This window comes from Poecilia formosa, unplaced genomic scaffold, assembly GCF_000485575.1.
Source record: "Poecilia formosa unplaced genomic scaffold, Poecilia_formosa-5.1.2 Scaffold328, whole genome shotgun sequence".
NCBI classification, from domain to species: Eukaryota; Metazoa; Chordata; class Actinopteri; order Cyprinodontiformes; family Poeciliidae; genus Poecilia; species Poecilia formosa.
This window is the reverse complement of record NW_006800267.1, coordinates 310,633-332,516: the sequence shown is the minus strand read 5'-3', so window position 1 is coordinate 332,516 and position 21,884 is coordinate 310,633. Positions and strand designations below refer to the sequence as shown.

Genomic DNA, 21,884 nt, shown 5'->3' with positions numbered 1-21,884 from the left:
ATTTTTAGTAAAAGTTGCGTACTGCAGCTTTAACAAATTCAAGTACAGTGGGAGTTATTCTGACTGCCAATATTTTTTGCATTTAGAAAATTCCCACAAGCTGCATTAAATTAGTGGTAAAATATGTATATCATGTAATTGTTTAGAAACTGAGGCAGGGGTGTGCAACCTGCAGTTCCAGAGCTGCAGGTGACTCTTTGGACATTTCAAAATGACTTTTTATCATTTTAAGCCAGAATCATTAAGAATCAACTGATATTTTAAGCATAAATGTAATTACACATCCTGGTTTCTCCAAAATAAATAGTGGATATAGTTTACGACTCTTTATTAATGAACCATGTTTGTTATTCAAATAAACAATATTATAATTTGATCAGTTTTCAAAGGCCATTTTACATCCAGTCAGGTAAATGAAAGCTTTTCTGTCACAGGCTGCAGGAGTTGACGGTGTGCTCAGAAGACAATGTGGATGTTCATGACATCGAGCTCATGCAGTACATCAATGTGGACTGTTGCAAACTGAAGAGGCTTCTGCAAGGTTGGAATTTGCTTATTTAATATTGTTGGTCTTTAAAAAAAAAACAAACAAAAAAAAAAAAACTGCCTGACAACTTTAAGAACTATTGACTACTTAACCTGAAGGGCAATGTCACATTGAATGGGAGTGAACATTATGTAATCATTTATTTTATGTTGGGTGTTTTTATTGTGATTTTTTTCACACAAAAAAATATTTTTTCACTTTTATGTTAAATGATTTTTTTATTTTAAAAAATTGTCAAAAGAAGCTAAATATTGTTGATCAAGACTGTAGTATGGTAAATCATCCAAGGAGCTGAATACTTTTATATACTTTATGTACAAGATCTTGATCTCAGTGGGGTTCTACCTGGTTAAATAAAGGAAATAAAAATATACGCTATATACATATACATTGTTTGTATGCATGTACATATGTTTCAGTTTGAACATCACCCCATTTATTCTCCAGACACATCAGGATATTTAGTTGTGTATGATGTTTTTTTTCTTCTTTTCATTAGAAACCGTTTTAAAGTTCCGGGCTCTCAAGAAAGCCGCACAGCTTGCTGTCATCAACAGTTTAGAGAAGGTGTTTCCTCACTGCAATAAAGAATAAAAGCATCATTTTATTTACTTCATGGAACCAGAATAAGATGAAATGATCCTGGTTTTTCTCTGCAGGCATTTTGGAACTGGGTAGAAAATTATCCTGATGAATTTACGATGCTGTACCAACGCCCTCAGACAGATATGGCTGGTATGTATAGATTTAATTTTTGTGAACTTTGAACCACCAGAAACACGTCTTCAAATGATTGCATCACAGTGGTGGTGGTATTTACACCTCACCATCCACCCCAACTACCTACAATATGGAGCGCAGTGTAACTACGATGTCCATGCACGTCAGATATCTATTAAAATATTAATGTTACCATGATATGAATAAAATAAGCAAAGTTTGGGCATAATTATGGAGTTGACCATTTCAGTAACGTCACCAAATGCACTTGGACCATTTGTTTCCCCAAGACAAAAATTTCAAAAAAAAAAAAAAAAAAAAGTCAAATAGTTATATTCAAAACATTCCATCCTCAAGGAGGCAGCTAAAAGCTAGCACACAGCGCTAATACAAGCAGAAGGCTCAATGCTCCCATCAAACCGATGGCCAGGACGTCATCATCATGATATTCATGTCTAAAATAAAATTTGCTTTCATTTTTCGCTTTATTTAGAGATTTTGCTGTGTATCTGCTTTCAGTAGAGAGAAGGAACTGATGCCTCAGTCAGAAAAAGTCTTTCTTGATAACCACTGATGTGGGTACATTCCTGAGAAAAATAAAATTTAACCAGAAACTTCATAGAGGCTCTGATGTCTGGGAGCGACGTCAGGAATCTTGTGCGTTGTCGTACAAGACAACATGAATTGGACTGTTTTCTGTTTAGGATCCAATTAGATTTTGTGTCATTAAATTCTGTGTTGCTCATGAAATGAATTAGATCTGCTTCTCCTGTGAAGTGTTTGAGTGTGAATCAGCACTAACATACGTTGTTTCATCTTGTTCACAGAAGCGGCAGAGAAGCTGTTTGACCTGGTAGACAGTTTTGCAGAGAGTGCCAAGAGGAAGGCAGCTGTATGGCCGCTCCTGATCATTCTACTGATACTTTGTCCAGAGATTACTCACACAATCTCTAAAGACACAGTGGAAGAGAGCAAAGCCAACAAGGTGGACTGAAGGAACTCTCCAAACAGTCACATTTAAACAGGTCATTGGTGTCATCAGTCACCTCACTTCTGTGTTGTGTCTGCAGAAACTCTTTTTGGATAATTTGCGGAAAGCTCTAGCTGGCCAGGGTGGGGGCAAACAGCTGATGGAGAGCGCTGCGATTGCCTGTGTCAAACTTTGCAAAGCTTCTACTTACATCAACTGGGAGGATCATTCAACCATTTTCCTTCTGGTCCAGTCTATTGTCATGGATCTCAAGGTTTGACTTCTCTCTTTTCTTTTTCCTTTATTGAAATAACGACAAAATGTCCTTCTGTATAAAAGTCATGGTTCATTTATATCAAATACCATTTAAATTGGGGTACCCATTGGCTGTTCAGTTTTGAGTGAGGTTTTCTTGTTCCTCCAGACTCTGCTGTTTAACCCAACCAAACCGTTCTGGAGGGGGACCAGCAGTCAGAACGCTGACGTGGAACTCATGGTGGATTGCTTTGTTTCATGTTTCCGTATCAATCCTCACAACAACCAGCAATTTAAGGTAGATTGACAGGATGTAGAACTCATTGTATAGACATTCTGCTCTTGATAAATGTGCTGCCTTTGAGTTCATTTTTCCTTTTTGCCCTTTAGGTCTGTTTGGCCTCCTCCTCCCCCTCAACCTTCCACTTTGTCTTGGTCAACTCATTGCACAGAATCATTACCAATGTAAGTATAGAACACATTTTCTGATTACTTACTCACTTGCTTTTTTTAAAAGTTTTTTTGACATGTTACTTTCTTTGTGTCACCTACTTTCAGTCTCATCTAGACTGGTGGCCAAAGATCGATGCAGTGTACCATTACTCTGGAGAGCTTCGCTTTATGTTCTCAGACACCCTGAACCGGGTGGTACAGAGCACTGGCACTCATGCTACACTACGCATGACACCGGTGAGCTGATGACTGCAAGCTGTACAGCTGACATATTGCAATAGTTATTATAAGTATCTATTGGCAGGACTTTATTGAAGGATCATTACAAGATAACGCATTTGGAAATGCTATTTGTAGTTGCAGTAATTGTCACCACTGTGCCCTTTGTCTTACTACAGAGTCTGACATTCATTGGAAAGAAGACCACAAGCCTTAAGTTTAAAGAGAAAGCCACAGAGCAAGACACTCGAAGTTATAAGTGCCTTCTTCTCGCTCTGGTCAAGCTCATCCATGCAGACCCAAAGCTGATGTTGCACGTAAGTAAACCTAACCTGGTGACTTGGATAAAAATAACTGTTATTAATGCAATTCTTTTGCTCAGGCTGATTTTTTTATTTATTTATTTTTTAATGGTTTTATGCTGATTTAAATGGAATTCAGCTAATTGTGAGGCTACAGCAGCAACATCTGTTTAAGTCAGAGTTACTTTAGCTTGATTTCCACTTTATGTGATAGAATCCAGTGAAGCAAGCTTCAGAGATCCAAAGCAGTACAGCAGAACTCATCACTGGCTTGGTGCAACTGGTTCCTCTGAACACTACTACTCAGCTGTCACAAGAAGCCATGGAGGTCAGACTGTCATTTCCTCACTGCCATGCTAGTTTCTTTCTTAGAAAGCAGCTCTCTACAGGTACATCTCAGGAAATTAGAATCCTTATATCTAAATCACTCCATCTCCTGCCCATTGACATTGTGAATACACTGAGACTTGACTCTGATGTATACTCTTTAAATCATTTGTATCTATTTATATATGTGGTTACACCGCGGTCCATTGTTTAATTGATTTCTAAGATGCGAATGAAAAATGATCTGTTAATTGAATGTGATGGACTTCAGTGTAACATGTAACAGTTGATGAGTTGGCCTTTAAAACTATGGAAACTTTGTGGCATTCAACAAAAGTGAGCCTATTAAAAATAAGTCACAACAACTGGTCATTAGCATACCAGTGCTTATATTATTATTAATATAGATTTGGTCCAAAGGTGACTGCTCTCCTGACACACTGTACACTGATGTCTGTGAATCGGTAGAAATCAGTTAATCTTTCCATCTCTACAAGAGGCCTGAACACAAGAAAACTCCAACTAAAATTTACATAAAGTAATGGTTTTATTATAGTTACTCATAAATGTTTTATGTCTTGGCAGTAATTCACTAATACATAGAGTTTTTTTTTCCTTCCCTCTCTTCTCTGTTTAATTTTCAGGCTCTGTTAGTTCTGCACCAGCCAGAGACCATAGAGCTGTGGAATCCTGATGCCCCCATTGAGACATTTTGGGACATCAGGTACTAAACTCTTCCCTGGCCTCTGTTAATAGAATAGAATAGAATATACTTTATTGATATTCTATCAGTTACTTAATTAAAAAAATAATTAATTCTATCAATTATAATTAATCACACATTTTGTAATTCAGTTCAATCTATTTTTTTTTTTTTTTAGAAGAAAAGGTGTATAAGTGACGCCTTCATATTAAAATGGCTTTTAACATATGGATACGTTCATCATAATATTTACTAGCTTACTGCCAGCAGACATGAATGCACCTGCTATGGCCTTTTAATATACATCCTTTGTGGACCAGTCCATCAATGTATATTTCTTTTGTTTGTTCTGTTTCAGTTCACAGGTGCTTTTCCTAATCTGCCGAAAGTTAATTGGCCAACAAATGGTGAACAGAACAGAGGTTCTAAAATGGCTGAGAGAGATCCTGATCTGCAGGAACAAGTTTTTGCTCAAGAACAAGGTGCCGTCTGTTTCCTTATTGGTGGCACAATGCTTCTCTGGAGCTGTAACGGCGTACAGGTTGTTATTTATGCATAACAATGTGTTTGTCCTGATTATCCCAGGAGTGCGCCACCATGGGGGGTGGCATTCCCATCTGTCGGCAGGCGCAGACTAAACTTGAGGTCTGTCTCTACCTGTTCCTGTGGAGCCCAGACACGGAGGCCGTGCTGGTGGCCATGTCATGTTTCCGTCATCTGTGTGAAGAGGCAGACATCCGCAGTGCAGCGGATGAGGTGCCCGTCCAGACTATCCTCCCCAACTATGCCACTTTCAGTGAGCTGGCTTCTGTGAGCACCATGATAGGAACAGGTCAGTACTTTTGGTTTGTGTTTCATTAAATTAGCCTCTGCTCTGGTCATTTGATTTTTTACAAACTGGATTTGCTGATTCATGAAAAAAAAACAAAAAACAACAAATTTGTTCTCAGTAATCAGTTGATCTAAATTTACCGATCATATAATTTAGACCAGATTAAATGCAAAATTTCTAGACAGCATAAACATGTTTGTTCGCACCTTATTTATATCCTTATCATTATTGTAAGAATATTGGGTCATATGGACATATTACCAATATGCCAATATCTTGCCAGTTTACTGTGTTATCTATTTGATATTAAAGGTGTTGCTTATCTGTCAGCAGTTCATTGTTTGCCTAGGCGTCTCGTGATAACACATTTTGCTGAATGATAAATTGTCCCAGAAGTTATTGCGATAAACGATAATGTTGTTTTGAGATCATTTTCAAGTAATGTGATAGTAATGGCATAACAATAACAATGTAAGAACATATTCTCAAAGCTCAATAAACTTTAAATTCTAGTAAACATTTAAGACGGAAACTTTAAGACTCTTTAAATGCACAAAATAAATAAACAAAACCAAAACATCAAATGAAATGACCTAAAAAATCTCTGGAAACAAAACTTTCCTTCAAAAACAGGCTAGTAGAAACCAAATCAGCAAGCTGAAGACTTTATCATCCAGTTTTTGGTAGAAAGAGAGAAACAATAATTTATGCCAATGGAAATTATTGAGTTAATTTTAAGGCCTATGTTTACCTGCTTCTATAATCTTTTTTTGACCTGGTTAAACAACCAATATAAAATCAGGGAGTAAAGGACTCCAATTTAGCAGCATGATCACTAGGGTGATTGACAGCACTAATAAAATAAAATACATATCACACCAAATTAATGTGATCTATTTCTGGTGTTTTACACCGTGAGCGCAAAACTGCAGCTCTGAAGAACGCTGACCACATGCTGCACCGCTTCACTCTTCCTCGTTGCTGCCCGTTCTTCAGAGATGAGATTTGCTTCAGCACTGCGGCGGCCATTTTCATCCTGATGTTAACAAATGTATGTGCTCCTGCCGCTGCTCGTGATTAAACTCATGATAATGCTCCTCCATACTGAGCAGCTGACGGACCACTGCTTAACCATATGAAAAATGTTGTTTGGAGTTTTCAGTGGTACAAATCGCGAGCCAATCAATGAATGGGGTCAGCTGTCATTCACATAGCTTCTGCACCGTACTTGACTCGGTGTAGCTAGTACTAAACCCTGAAGTAGGTACGACAATCTGAGCACAGCCAGGCAGAGCCACGCTGGATCTGCTAATGGAAAATGAATCTGGCTGGGTCGACCGGAACTGTACCTGTTGGAGGCGCTCTAGTGGAAGAGCACCGATTGGAGTCAGGGCACGCTTAGGAGAGCCAGTTTGGGGGTTCCCACCCTAAAAAGCAACGGTGGCTGAAGAGGAAGGAAACAGTTTGGGCTGGTCATGGAGCCTCCAGTATAACACTCACTTAGGTCTAATTAGCCTGTCATGAGTCAGCCTGGGGTGGGGGTGTACTGCAATCAAACACTGAGTCAAATCACAGGTAGAAAGTTTTGAAATGAGTTAAATTGGGCAAATTTATCCCATCCCATAAACCTGGGATTTAAACTTATATTCACTGTAAATGTCTCATAGCCCTGTGACATTCAGGAGATGAATCAGTATTTTTCAGATTTCCACAGTTGTTCCTTCAAGCCTTAGCAACATGTTTCTTTTCTCCCACAGGCCGCTCCACCTTACAGAAAAGAGTGATGGCCTTGTTGAGAAGAATAGAGCACCCTACACCAGGAAACATTGAGGTAGTGCTGTTCCACTCTCACATGTTTCCATTGAATGTTTGCTGTTTAGTAATACAGGTAGCTTTCAGATTGGTTTAAAGTTAGTTGCAGTTTTAAGGTTTTATGGACTGTATTTATCAGGCTTTTAAAACCCTCCATTAATGTTTGTTTAATAAAGAACAAGGGGTAGCTGAAAGGGGCCCTAAATGTCTCTTTTCAACATTTTACTTCATTGAGGAGCTGATGTGCTTTACTGTATACATATTAAGTCTTAGTTACCTGTTACCTGTCAGTTGTGTTGGATTTGTTAATATTACTCACTTTGTTTCCCGGTGCTGTTTCATGTAGGCTTGGGAGGACACTTATGCTAAATGGGACCAGAGCACAAAACAGATACTCAACTTCCCTAAAAATAAGGCTGATGATGGGCAGGTAAGCAGGTTGCTAGTTGATCTATACCTGATTATTCTGTCAACGCAATTGCACTTTATTACCTAAATACAAACTTTATGAAAATGTATAATTGAAAATGTAAATCTGCACAATTGTCAGCAATACAGATGTTAATGTTTTGTCTCTGAGGAGAGAAGACATGTGGTCAGCTCTTCAGCTGAGACACAATTAAAACCCGATCCATCTTAGAGTAACTGTATATCAAACCTCATTTTTCAAATAAACATAAACGGCACAAATATCTGCCATTACTGATTGGGGGTCATGGCAGGTGGCCAGAGCAGTTACACAAAAAAGAAACAAATGAACTGATATAGGAGTACTTTCCTTGTTAATGAAAAGTAAAGAGTTAGTAACAGGAGAGGGACAATGTTGAATAGTTGGCAGCAGTATCTCAGCCAATGCTCTCCTCCAAGAAGGCAAAACATCCCAACAGTATGCCAGACCAGAGGCCTCATGCATTACACAATCCACAGTTTTCACACTAAAAATTGACGCAGCAGCAAACTTTGAACAGTGCAGCACACACATTTTTTTGATGTATAAAATTGTGTGCACACATGTAGCTGCACATCTTTCCTTCATACGTCCCAATTTATGAGGAATAGAGCACAGCTTCAGGTGCTGCTCTGTCTCCACCCACAAATACATTATGTAAATTAGCATAGAAACCCAGGAAGCTGTCAAATGACCACGGCAATAGATCCTGCTTTTAGTAGAGTAGTTCTAATAATAATAATAATAATAATAACAATAATAGTACATTTTATTTAAAACCTGTTGGAAAAAATTATTTGTGAATATTTCTTTATTACTCAGACACAAAACTACTGCTAGATCTTCACAGGTTCTTCAGTGCGAATCGCAGATTGCATGCTGCATGTCGTAAAATCAAATTTTAATTTCTCTGTTCAGAACATTTGGAGCAAAATGTATTCAAAAACCTGCTTAGCGTCTTCACACTGATGTATTTCTTTTATAATATTTTTTCCTTAACACTTACACAAGTCAGTGAATGCAACTACATTCACTGACTACAACTACAACCAAATCCAGCTCTATAAGCCACACTGGTGGAAAAAGCCCGTTTGTCTCGCTGAAAGTGGAGCAAAACGTTTTGTGTTGTGTGGGTAGCTCCTGTCCCCAAACAGCAGGGGGCGAATTCAGCATCATAAACCAGAAATACCCCCATGCTGAGGACCATGGGGCCTGCTGTGGCTGTTCAGAACGCCTGGCTGTATGTAGGACATGCAGTCATCAAATGACCAAAACATTCCAACAAAAGATGCATAAATTAAAACTGTACGCGTTACTTTTTTTTTTTTTTTACTGTTCTTGTACCCCAACAGCGTTGAGGCTTGGAACCTCATAAATATTTTGATATGAAGTTGGCTTCAGACTGAAGCGTCCGACTCAGGAAATGGTTTGGTTGAAGAGTGATTCCATTTAAATATTCACTGCATTTAACAAAGTTAATCTGCTGAACTTTAAAACAAACAAAAAAAAACATACTAAAATAGACCCAAATATGTGTATATGCAAAAATATGCCATCACACGGCCATTGGTTAGAGCAGGGGTGGTCAATCCAGGTCCTGGTGGGCCGGGGTCCTGCAACTCTTAGATGTCTCCCTGGTCCAACACACTTGAATCCAACAGCTGAATCACATCTTCAGTGCAGTCAGGTTCTCCAGTCCTGCTAACGACCTCATTATTTGACTCAGGTGTGTTGAAGTTGAGACACATCTAAAAGTTGCAGGAGGCCCTCCAGGCCTGGAGTTGCCCACCCCTGGGTTGGAGCTTTCTTTATCTGAAAGAACCGTAAGCTTTCAATAAATGTTACCAGAGTATCAGAAATGGTCAAATGGAGTTTCTGTCACTGTCCATAAAACATTTGTGAATGTCACTGTGTGAACACTCTGACACGGTTGAGCTCTGTGTTTTCTGTCTCACCTGTCTGTGGTTAGAAACTAAATGGAGTGGAGTCATTACTTCAAAGCAAACTTTATTTAGCACTGAAGTTTTGAATAGATCATCACATAATTTCTCTGTGTCCCCACAGCAGGAGTGGATAAATATGACAGGCTTCCTCTGTGCACTGGGGGGTGTGTGTCTTCAGCAGCGCAACACTCCAGGACTCGCCACTTATAGCCCACCTATGGGCCCACTGAGTGACCGCAAACCCTCCATGATCTCAGTGGGGCCCGGTGACATCACCCACCCGGCTCCCTCTTCCTGCCCTTCATCTACCTCCATCGAGACGCCCGTCAGCCGCTTCCTGGACCGACTGCTGGCTCTGTTGGTGTGTGGCCATGACAGGGTGGGCCTTCATGTCCGCACCAATGTCAAAGACCTACTGGGACTGGAACTAAGTCCTGCACTCTATCCCATGCTCTTCAATAAACTGAAAAACAGCATCGGAAAGTTCTCTGACGCTCAGGGACAGGTATGTCTAGCCATTATCTCTTATTAGGAACTCTACAAAAAAACCATGAAAAAGGTAGTGAAACATCTGCAAGCACAATAAAACTGGGAAGACGGCAGTCTCTGTTTGTAGTTATTACAAACGGAAACCTTTGTAGTTATTTAAATTGTTCGATTAGATTGTTCTCTGTGGTTTAGGTCCAAAACATTCAAGATTGAATTGGTTCCAACCTGATTCTGAACTCTGTTACCTTGTATGTAATTTGTAAACTAGTTTTTATAATTAGTCTGGATTTAATGTTGAAGGATTCACCAACTAGTGAAAACAGCACAAAGTTGATTTACTTAGTTTTTTGAATGATGTGATGATCAATCCCTCAAAAATTGTTTTCAGGTACCCATTACTGATGCGAACACCCAGTTTGTGGAACAGACTATAGCCATCATGAAAAACCTGTTGGATAACCACACAGAGGGCAGCTCTGAACACCTGGGACAGGCCAGCATTGAAACCATGATGCTCAACTTGGTCAGGTAGGGCCCAAGAACAAAATGATTTTTTTATATCTCTTTCATTTTGAATGAGCTGACATCTGGAGTTAGTGGTATGCAGCAAACAGTTTTTTAGAATAACATGATCCTTGTTAATGATCCTTATTAATTCCAGAAATACCCCAAATGACATAAACCAGCAATTTCCAAATGTAATTAGTTTATCTTCTTTACCTATTGTACCAAAGAGGTTCGGTTCTTTGGCAGAAACTTTATTCCACTGATGGAATTCCTCTTGCTTAAAATATGCTAAAGTGGGCCATTAAAGAAAAGGTGGACTAGAGTGATCTAAGAGTTGTTATTACTAGACGTGTACAGACAGATTTCAAACTTTGGTACATTTTTAGCTTAACTGGATCTCTAGTAGCAGAGTCTTTCTCCTGTGGAAATCCAACTTCTTGGAAGGAGTTGAAGTCATCCACATAGTTTACTGTTAATAAGGGAGAATTGGTCTTTAGGACTGTAAGCCAAGAAGCGTATCAAATGAGTTAGTGGTGCTGTGTCTGTGCAGTGACTGATGTAAGAGAGGTCAGTGTCCATGTGCTCTTGAAAGTCTAGATGTACAAAAATGAAGCACTTAGTGCTCTGGAAACAACCCTGCTGCTCATTAGACAATGTAAGCAATCGTTCTCCTTTGGTTGTCATGCTTGATGAGTTGGGATCCTCGGCCAAGAGGAACACAAGTCTGTGAGCTGAGTTGGGGGAGTGAACATGTGGCTTGGCATAGAGGAAAGTGCCTTTGTATTGTAACGGTTATGTCCCCCCCATCACCTTGGTCCTACAACTTTGCTGGTGGGGTAAGTGCGATCCATAAACAGATGGAAACCTTGCTTTCTTTGGTACACTGAGTGAAGAAGATCAACATATTATTTTTGCAAATAATTTGGTCGTGTTCTTTGAGTTCTTTTCTGTACTGATATTCATTGGCTTTCTGCCATCGCTCAAACTTAAAAAGAGCCAAATGTTCCTAAGTTAAGTTCTGAGTGTGATTTGGAGCGTGATGAAAATCAGTACTTATGGTATTAGCATTTCTGGGTCAAATAATATGCTGTAATTTAGAAATAATGGTTTCATTAAGCAGCAATGTTTTTATGTCGTCTGGTTTTAAAACCAACACTTTTTTCACTAACATACACAGGACAGTGTTGATTTGTATCATCCATGTCTCTCAGGGTGTTCCAGCTGGTACACATTTTAAAAAATATGGAAAGGAAAAAGTGAGGAAATATTGAGAAGAAACCCTGATTTTAGGTTTTCTGACCTGTTTTACATCTTTCAGGTATGTGCGTGGCCTGACCAATGTGGTGCATGCAATTCAGGTCAAAACCAAGCTCTGCCAGCTGGTTGAGGTGATGATGGAGAGACGGGATGACCTGTCCTTCTGCCAGGAGATGAAGTTCAGGTCAGTGTTTTAAGCTGTCTAGACTTGAGATTTCTGCAGAAATAAACTCATTATTATTTTTATCAGTGTTGAACGACTTTTCTCGCCTCTCCCTCTGTAAAGGAACAAGATGGTGGAGTACTTGACAGACTGGGTGATGGGAACCTCTAACCAGGCTGCTGATGATGACATCAAGTGTCTGACCAGGTGCAGCTCCTTGGACTCTTTTATGCTTTTATATTTTTAGTTTTTACTTAAGGCACTTTGTGGTTTCTGACCTGAGAAAGGTGCTTTTTAAAGTTTGTTTACTTACAAAATAAACCCAGACACTGAGCATACCTCCCTCTCAACATTTTCCTTGCATGTAATCTGCAGAGACTTGGACCAGGCCAGTATGGAGGCAGTTGTCTCCCTTTTGGCAGGTTTGCCCCTACAGCCAGAGGAGGGTGATGGTGTCGAACTGATGGAGGCAAAGTCTCAGCTCTTCCTCAAGTAAGGCAGAATCCAGAAAGAACACTACTAGTGACATATAGTTATGGGAAGATGTCTTAATAATTTTAGGCTTTTATGAGTACTGAACAATTTTTCCAGATGAAAAAAAAAATATCTGAAACACTTAAAGGTGCAGTACATAACTTCTACATAAATGTGTTTTTCACATATTTCAAGTGACATACGTGTGTATTGTATGTCTACAATACACACATAATGTATCACCCTCCCCCATTATGTCGTCTGGTGAAATAAAACCTAACTTATGGTGAAGAAAATCTAAAATGTGATGACAGTGTGTTCATTCAGGGGTGAATTGTCAGACCCTGTGCTTTGTGGCTGTGTGCAGGTATTTCACCCTGTTCATGAACCTGTTGAACGACTGCAGCGAGGTTGAAGATGAGGGTCAGACAGTGGGGGGGCGGAAACGAGGAATGTCCCGGCGCCTGGCCTCCCTTCGCCATTGTACCATCTTGGCCATGTCCAACCTGCTCAATGCTAATGTGGACAGTGGCCTCATGCATTCCATTGGTCAGTATTCTGCTATGGATTCTGCCAGAATGTTGAGACTTTATTTGACTTTTTTTTACATTTCTGTTAAGATCTGCAAAGTAGAAACAGTGATCTTTTTTTTAGGCTTAGGCTACCACAAGGATCTGCAGACTCGAGCCACTTTCATGGAGGTGCTGACCAAGATTTTGCAACAGGGAACAGAATTTGACACGTTGGCAGAGACAGTCCTAGCTGACCGCTTTGAGAGGCTGGTGGAGCTCGTTACCATGATGGGAGACCAAGGAGAGCTGCCCATTGCTATGGCATTGGCTAATGTTGTTCCTGGCTCTCAGTGGGTATGTAGTCCAGCTTTTTTGTATGATCGATTAAAATGTTTTGCATAGACACACGTATTCTGCAGACTGTATCAGCTTTTCAAAAGAAGAAACTTGCATTTGGATGCGTTTGTGTTTTTGACTTTTGGCTTGGTGCCAAGGTATTATCACCAATGTGTTGCAAGCAACAGTTGTGTAGTTCTGTAGCGAGGCTGTAGTATGCAAAATTGTTTAACTTCTGAATGTTTCTTGGCGTTTTTATGTACAGTTAAATCTAAATAATTCTCAGCCAAAGCACACTTCAGCTATTATGGTTTAAATGAGTGCATTAGGTCAACCCAGTATTAAGTGTCCACTAAGTCACCTTTGCACAAGAACAATGTGTGCTTATGCTACATTTATTAGCATCATCACATTGCATAAAGTAATGTTTCTGTGCTGCATTGGTGGGATTTTGTGAAATAAATGTAACCAGGTCTAAATGCAGTTATTTATTTATTGTTTTTAAATTCCAGCAAATGTCAGTTGTGATGTTTACTTACCCTTGTGAATTATTTCTGTTGTTTGCTGGATCAGAACTAATAATATCAGTTATTTTGGTTGATTGTTATTGTTTATTAAGAGGATTATTTTCTGGAACGGTCAGCCTCTGCATGCAGTGTGTTTGTGGTCATGACCCGTCTCATCTCTGATTTCCAGGACGAGTTAGCTCGAGTTCTGGTGACCCTTTTTGACTCGCGCCACTTACTCTACCAGCTGTTATGGAACATGTTCTCTAAAGAGGTGGAACTGGCCGACTCCATGCAGACGCTCTTCAGAGGGAACAGCCTCGCCAGCAAAATAATGACCTTCTGTTTCAAGGTGAAAACAACACAGTTAGAACAAAGTAGAGGATTTAAAAATGCTTTAGTCACAAGAATCAGGATTAGCACCGCATGCTCAAATTTCACTCTTACATGACTCAAATTTGAGAAAGAGTCGCTGTTCATATTCCAAGGCAAGCTTTGGTGTTTCTGACTCAAATGGACAACACACTGTTATCACTGATATGTGTTAAAAGATCAGAACATTGTCATTCCACAGTTAATAGAACTAAGTTCAGAGTTCATTTATTATTGACTAACTGCTTTACTCTGGGTTTATGGAGAGACTTTAGATGTGTGCTTCATCTAAAGCACACATCAGACTATATTTAGTCTGCCACTAAATATTGAGTTTAGTGGCAGACATATAAAGTTGAAACCAGAAGTTTACATACACTATGAAAAGACACGCATGCATTTCTTTCACACTGTTTGACATGAAACCAGAATATATTTTTCCTGTTTTAAGTCAGTTAGAATTACCAACATTTGTTATATTTCTAAATGCCAGAATTTTGAGGGAGAGATTTTTTTTCAAGGCAATTTTTTTGTTTCCTTCCTTAAAGTAAAAAGCTTACATACACTTCATTATTGTGACTAGGGTCAAACGTTTCACATCTCCTTCCAGAAGCTTCTCTCAATAGTTGGCAGGAATTTTGGCCTGGTCCATCTGACAGAACTGGTGTAACTGAGCCATGTTGGCTGTCCACTGGCTGTCCACTGGCTGTCCACTGGTTGTCCACTGGCTGTCCACTGGCTGTCCACTGGCTGTCCACTGGCTGTCCGCTGGCTGTCCCCTGGCTGTCCACTGGCTGTCCACTGGTTGTCCGCTGGCTGTCCGCTGGTTGTCCACTGGTTGTCCACTGGCTGTCCACTGTGTTTTTGTATTCAAAGATGTTAAGTTCACAGCAAATGTAAAGATATTACTGGGTAATTATCGTTATGTGAGGACATTGCCAGTGAAATACTATTTAAACCCACAAATATAGAGTCTTAACATTGTAACTGGTTCAAGATCATTACTCACATTGAACATATTGTTGACCTAATTTAGATCAAACAAGACAAGTTAACTTTTTTGTTGTTATAACAGGTATATGGAGCAGCATACTTGCAGAAGTTATTGGAGCCATTGTTAAGGGGAGTTATTTCAACCCCTGAACACATCAGCTTTGAAGTGGACCCCACTAGGCAAGTCATTTTATTTCTGCACCTCTCACAGTTCACCAGTGTGTCACTAAAACACAGTTCGGGTCAAAACTTTCTTAAAACAAGTCAAGTTAATTTTTCAGAAGGCAGCTGTTGGCCAATTTAATATGATCTTCCATTTATGTTAATATACTATAGACTATGATCTTGCTACCAATAACCAGCTAAAAGAGCTAAGTAGAATCTAAGTTTGGATACCATTACATGTTGTTTAAATTCTGCTTTGTGACCCATCTTAATGTTGCACATGGACATTCGTTTTGAACAGGATTTTCTAACCAACCCAAAGCATTTACCTTTCACTGCTTCAAAACAATTCACAGAAAGAAAGAAACTACAAAAGCTTCAGTTTCCACCCTGAGGAGTTTCTTTCCTTAATATAGAAATGTTAGTTTGAAGGAGATCATTGCTTTGATCTGTGTGTAAGTTTGGTTGTTGATTTCACCAGACTTATACTCGAGTTATAAAATCACAAGTGGTTGTATTTTTAGAGCAAAACAACAATAAGCTAATGGGATAAAAACAAGAGATTTGTATTAGAGCCACTTCAGTTTAAATTCACTATGTCCCGTTGCCAGTATGGCCTCCTTCCATCTAACGATTCTTAGGAAGTTGAATGTCCCGGTTGTTCGCAGCAATACAGCTCCTTGGTACAACTTCGTCACAGCCCGGCATTCAGGTGTACAAGCACAGACCCTCACGCCCCCCGCAGTCCCTCTGCCTGGTGGTGAGTCAGGAGTCGGTCTGAGACCGACTGCAGTGTTTAAGAAGTGGGAGAGGCTAATTGCTGCTTTTGCTGCTCACTCAGGACAGACAGACTGCAGCTAAGCTGCAGAGCGTTGTTGCCACAAAAGTCTCCAACAACAGAAAAAGAGTTGCTCCACCCAGTTTGCTGGAGGTTTTACAAATTTGCCGGGAGCAGGGTTTGCTTTTACAGAAGGATTAGTTACACTTTAATAAGCAGTCAAACTAGTGACAATTTTCAAACTAAAAGGCACCACGAGTCACACAGGTACTTGTTGGTTGTTGTCTCATCAGATTGGAACATGGTGAAAATCTAGAGGAGAACCAGAGGAACCTGCTTCAGATCACTGAACGCTTCTTCCAGGCCATAATCGGCTCATCCAGCGACTTCCCCCCTCAACTTCGCAGTGTTTGCCATTGCCTCTACCAGGTATTCCCTTCATTTTTGCCTCTTGTCTTCTCATTGTCCCATTACTGATCATTCAGTCTCATCCTATGTCTGCTTACACACACTTAGGGCTGATCTTCTAAAGGTTTTGCACATATAAAAACAGGTACAAAATTGATGTCTTGCACAAACCTGATCTACAAACAACACGCACACAGGATTGTGTAGCAAATCTGGAGTAATACATTTATCATGTCTGCCTTCATGAATATACAAAACATATTCTGATCATCAGAAGTCGCAAAATATTGGAAGGAGGAATATAGGCAAATATGACTTTCCACCACAATGGGATTTACTAAAACCTTAAACAGTTTGCGAGGTACTATTTTTGTGTCTTATAGGTAATAATAAATTATTATGGGTTTACCTTGGTTTGCAATGTTTAGGTCAAGCAAGTAATGCCCCTTTTTCCAAAATGTTACAAAGATGAGAGGTAAAGTTGGGCCATGGGGGATTTGCATAGTTAAATGGAGCAGTTTAGTTTCTAGTGCTTACTCTGCTGTATGTTAATTTAAATTAAATGTATTATTATTATAATTATTACTGTTTAGTGGTGTCTCGATACCAGTGTCAAGCACTCGTACTCCTAAAAGCAAGTCAATACTCCAAATTCAGACCGTTTTTCTGCTGGATTTTCCTCCGGAGCTGCTTTTCAGTTCAACTCAAAGGTTAAACCACACTTCACCCCAGGTGGGGGTGATAACACACCAACACGTTATTTCCCATCAATTTTTAAAATGACATGTAATTGCATTTCATTTTCATTCTGTTTAAAATTCAACAAGCTGAACAGATGAGCCACATTATGCCATCATCAAGCTGAATACATTTAATTTTTTTCAGCAGTGACAAAGTTTTGAAACGTAACATTCACCAATTGAAGTGATCAGAAGTCGCCAAGACTCTCTGAACATTCAGCCAGCAGAAGAATTATCCAGCAGCAGCGGTTCAGCTGCTCTAAAGTCTCTTGTCTATAACGCTTCAATGCGCCGCAGTCAGCTCTGAGAGCATTCAGATCAGAGATGATACTCTAACTGAATTCATTTTGTTTGGCTTGATTAGAGGCCTGTTGGCACCGGCCTGTCTCGGCCCTCTTGTACAATGGTCTTGGTTGTTTTTGCATTGAGCAGAGGGTTTCCTCGAAAGTGGGCGGGGATCATCTTGTTAGGCAAAGTCCTGTTGAAGCTGCAGAAGCAGCAAAGGATAAGAGGAAACTGTACTTCTTGAGGAAGCTAAGATGCTGCAGATCTTCTATCAGTCTGTTGTTGAGAGCATCATCTCTTCTGCCGTTATCTGTTTGGGCAATAGCATCAGAATCAGGGTCCTAAAAAGACTAAACAACCTGAAAGAAGGCTGGTTCTGTTCTGGGGATGACTGTGGATCTTCTGGAGATGATGAGGGGAGGAGAATTAATATTTGTTCATGCAACCCTTGAAACGGCGCAGCTGGACAGGCAGGAGCCGTGTCATGTCGGCTGTGTTGGTCTTTCAATATGAAGTAAAATTTTATGTTTCATGATGTATATCTTGTATTCTTTACATTATGTTGTGCTGCACCGTTTTCCCTTTGGCGCGGAACCCAGGCCTGGTTACCGGTTCTGGGACCCGATCAAAACCCCTCGAGTCATTAAGCTAAGAAATAAGGAGATTTGGTTAAGGAAAAACCAATCGTTAATGTCGAAAATGATCAAGTGTTCAAAGTCATACAAATGGACAGATACAGAGTGATAAACTACGGTGGCTGACAGGGGTCAAACACGGTGCAAACAGGGGACACGAGCTGCAAACGCATGTAAAAAAACAAACCAAATCCTACAGAAAAGTGATGCAAACAAAAAAAATGTTGTAATCACAGAAATAGAAGCAAAAACTTTCAGTCAACAAAACAAATGCAAGTAAAATGGCTGCAGGTCAGGAGGAGGAAGAGGATCACTGGGAGGTTCTGGGAAGCTGCACCCAGACCTGGAGCTGTGGCCTCTCCTCCTGAATAAAACAATAAAAAATAAACTGAAAAAAGTTCACTCTGCACGAAAGAAGCCATGGAAATGTGTATTACACACACACACCCGCTCACACACACATAAGCAGAAGTGAAAGTGTTCTATTTGATCTTTAAGGGGTAATGTCTTAAAATATTTTTCTTAGTATGAATTTAGATACTAAAAAATTCCAAGGAAAGGATTATAATTTGTATTTATAATTTGTATGGGAAGAAAACACTGTGGCAAGGTTCAGAAAGTACTAATAACTTCAGAAGTATTGAAATCTCCAGAGATGTATATTACATTTTGATGCACGAATCAAACAGAACGTTACAAACATATTAAAAGCTTCATATCACTTATAGCCGCTACGAACAGACAACAGGCAGCGGAAAACGACAGTGACATGTCGAGATCAGGCCGCGGTCAGAGGGGAAGACACTCCAACCACCTGCTGAGCACATTTCAAAGACGCCTCATTTTGGATCAACTAAATGGGAAGATGAAGCTGTGAGAACTGCTCGCTCCCTCTAGTGGTTAAATTACAATTAAGTTTGACATTTAATTGTAATGTTAACAGCACTTCGTTTTTGTGGAGTGAGTTTTCAGTTGTTTTTGCTCTTTGCACCGTTTCTCCCCCTTGATCCTTTTTCCTGTGATTACAGCGTTTTATTTGTGACTGCAGCAGTTTTTGTTTGCGTTTATTTTTTGTTTTTGCGTCGTACACCTGTTTATTGCACGTTTGCACCTGTCGGCCACCGTAACAAACGCCGTTCAGCGCAGGACTCCACTCAGCTCACCTCAGGGGTGACGCCAAGTGAAGCCAAGGTTGTAATGTCGAGTCTGGTTTCATCTTCTCCTCATTCTGCACCTTCTCTAAGGGCTGTTGTCCTGCCTTAATCAGTTTTTGACTGTCACCAGTCTTATACGTTATGGCTAGGTAAGCATGCAGCAGTGTGCATGTGAGCAGATAGAGAGATAGAGGAAAGACACAGAATGATATATCCATAACAATTGTTTTAAAAAAAAGGTAATTCTGAACGTGAGGGCTTTTCTTTTCTTTTTTAAATCTATTGCTCAACGCATAGAATTATAACTGTGCCCTTATTGAATGGGCACATTGTCACTGATATCCAACCTAGAATTTTTTCCAAAATCCAGACCAAAATAGATATTAATATCAGATTGATGCATATCTATGTTGGGGTTAAGGAAAACATTCTGGTTAGGTCTGAATGCAGTCGATAAGATGAATGGAAGTCAATACAAAGTCGTCGGTTTGTGTAGGAGTACCAGGGTGTTTTTGTGTGTGTGTGTGTGTGCGTGCGTGCGTGCGTGCGTGCGCGCGTGTGCGTGCGTGCGTGCGTGCGCGTGTGTGCGTGCGTGCGCGTGTGTGCGTGCGTGGCCTTATGGTTGATACATTGCAATGACCATTTTTCTAACACATACAACATTGTGGGGACCGGCCGCTCCATATGGAGCCCAGTCTCTAGAGCATGTTAATCTATTGCCCACATTAGTGTATTTTTATTATTTAAAAGTATATGTATGTTATTTTACTTTTATTTTCCTCTGGGGTTGTCTGACAAACAGAAAACATGTCATAACTTAAATCTAGCAGTAGATTAGTTGTAATTACAAACAGTGTGGAATGTAAACATGTACACTATAATTGTAATGCTGTATTGATTCTAGAAAGGCCATTTTCTTTGAAGAATGTTACTTTTGAATAGGCATGCTGTACGACCAGCTTTTTCTGCTCCTTCAACCTTCACAGTTTCATGTCGGGGAAGGGAAAACATGATGAAACATACGTTTTACACTACAAACAAGTCTCTTTTTTATCATTAGCATATCTTTCTAACTTCCAGGACTTTTGTGACTGCTTCCATTAAAATATGTCAAAGCTTTTTTTACTCTAAGTTGATGGTCATATATATAAATACCAGTGCTTTCAATAGGCTCTACAACTGACTGACAAGCATTTTGTGCATATTTAACACTGCTTTAGGTCCTTTAATGAAGGAGCGTAGCTTTTGTTATAGATTGTTGAGATTGTTGTTTGTATCTGGTGCTGTGACCATGATTGTGCTCATCTCTGTTCTGTAGGCTACTTGCCACTCTCTACTGAATAAGGCAACACTAAAAGAAAAAAAGGAAAACAAAAAAGCAGTAAGTTTGGTGAATCTACTTTCCTCTACACACTTTCCCCCTAAAGCAACAAAAATAAAGCATTTTAGCATTTTACTGTTTTTTTCTTCATTCTTAAAATTTTCTTTTTGTAATTTGTTCTCTCTTTTTTTCCATATTTAACTTTATGTGCAATGCTGTCCTAAGAATCTTTATTTAACATTCTATTCACTTTCTATTAACAGTTCTTGGGAAATTGCATTCACTGTTACCTGTCTGGTGTCTCTGTTGCTCCAGGAGACATTGTAATGCATTTTGTCTGCATTGCTTTCATGCTGCTTCATCTGATGACTGAACTATGTATCCATCTTACCCTCACTCACAAAGCTGCATGCCTTAACATGCCGTAATGTACTGAACTTTTCCTAAAGACATCATTTCTAATCAGCTGAGAAATTTAAAAAACTGCCTTGCTGTTTTTTGTGATTCTTTAATATGGTTCAGCGCTCCAGTCTGCAAAGATTTAGTCGCATGAAGCCATTTATGAAGACAATGATGATTTTCATTTATATACCACCACCTTTTTAAGAACAAAATGACTTTGTTAGTTGCTTTTTTATTATTTTTTTTTATCAAACTGAGACATGGTTATTGTGAACAATATCCACTAAGAGTGTTAGAAAACATGAGTCTGGTCTGTGTTTTTTTGTTGTTGTAATGTGGAATCGGAACAATGAACATCCAAAGAGAATTCACAGATTCCCTTTTCCCACATTTTATATTATGGTCTTTTTCCATAATATAGGCAGCACTATATGATAGTAATCTCTTTCCTCTAATTACATACAAATACAAATAACCCATGATGACAATGTGGAATTTTTTGAGAGTTTTAAAAATTCACTTAAAATAGAAAATCAAGAAAACATATTGACTCAAGTATTCACCAGTGGTGGCTGGTTGATAGGGAGTGCTGCCCTCCCTGAGGTGGAAGTGGGAAAAACAAAATCTAAAAATGGTCTAAAAACAAATTGTATTAGCCAGTTTGTCTTAATAGTATGTCCCTAAATGCAATATAAATTATTTCCACCAACTAGCTCTCATGTATTCCCATAGGTTCCTGTCAGTTGTCTTTTTGGTTGTCACTGTTGATATTACCTTAGAAATGCAGCTAAGTGGCCAATCATGTGTGGTTGCTAGGGAAAAAATAATAAACATTTAACCCAGTGGTTCTTAACCT

General features: G+C 39.4%; 1 protein-coding gene across 3 annotated transcripts in view; it reads left to right on the top strand.

The window, feature by feature from the left end:
- Positions 1 to 21,884, top strand: part of nf1a (neurofibromin 1a) — an 89,266-nt gene that overhangs the window by 11,083 nt on the left and 56,299 nt on the right. The window contains exons 5-30 of one of the 3 annotated variants that reach the window (XM_007573396.2): positions 435 to 541; positions 1,047 to 1,114; positions 1,207 to 1,282; positions 2,095 to 2,252; positions 2,338 to 2,511; positions 2,662 to 2,790; positions 2,883 to 2,957; positions 3,051 to 3,182; positions 3,344 to 3,481; positions 3,681 to 3,794; positions 4,438 to 4,517; positions 4,855 to 4,978; positions 5,082 to 5,328; positions 7,086 to 7,159; positions 7,487 to 7,570; positions 9,656 to 10,036; positions 10,409 to 10,548; positions 11,846 to 11,968; positions 12,071 to 12,154; positions 12,323 to 12,439; positions 12,789 to 12,970; positions 13,076 to 13,287; positions 13,966 to 14,127; positions 15,223 to 15,320; positions 16,377 to 16,512; positions 20,624 to 20,686. In XM_007573396.2, coding sequence (XP_007573458.1) covers positions 435 to 541; positions 1,047 to 1,114; positions 1,207 to 1,282; positions 2,095 to 2,252; positions 2,338 to 2,511; positions 2,662 to 2,790; positions 2,883 to 2,957; positions 3,051 to 3,182; positions 3,344 to 3,481; positions 3,681 to 3,794; positions 4,438 to 4,517; positions 4,855 to 4,978; positions 5,082 to 5,328; positions 7,086 to 7,159; positions 7,487 to 7,570; positions 9,656 to 10,036; positions 10,409 to 10,548; positions 11,846 to 11,968; positions 12,071 to 12,154; positions 12,323 to 12,439; positions 12,789 to 12,970; positions 13,076 to 13,287; positions 13,966 to 14,127; positions 15,223 to 15,320; positions 16,377 to 16,512; positions 20,624 to 20,686 — 3,478 coding nt within the window. Of the gene's footprint in view, positions 1 to 434; positions 542 to 1,046; positions 1,115 to 1,206; positions 1,283 to 2,094; positions 2,253 to 2,337; positions 2,512 to 2,661; positions 2,791 to 2,882; positions 2,958 to 3,050; positions 3,183 to 3,343; positions 3,482 to 3,680; positions 3,795 to 4,437; positions 4,518 to 4,854; positions 4,979 to 5,081; positions 5,329 to 7,085; positions 7,160 to 7,486; positions 7,571 to 9,652; positions 10,037 to 10,408; positions 10,549 to 11,845; positions 11,969 to 12,070; positions 12,155 to 12,322; positions 12,440 to 12,788; positions 12,971 to 13,075; positions 13,288 to 13,965; positions 14,128 to 15,222; positions 15,321 to 16,376; positions 16,513 to 20,623; positions 20,687 to 21,884 lie in introns of all 3 variants that reach the window. The other 2 variants (XM_007573395.2, XM_016661412.1) reach the window with 2 other exon arrangements.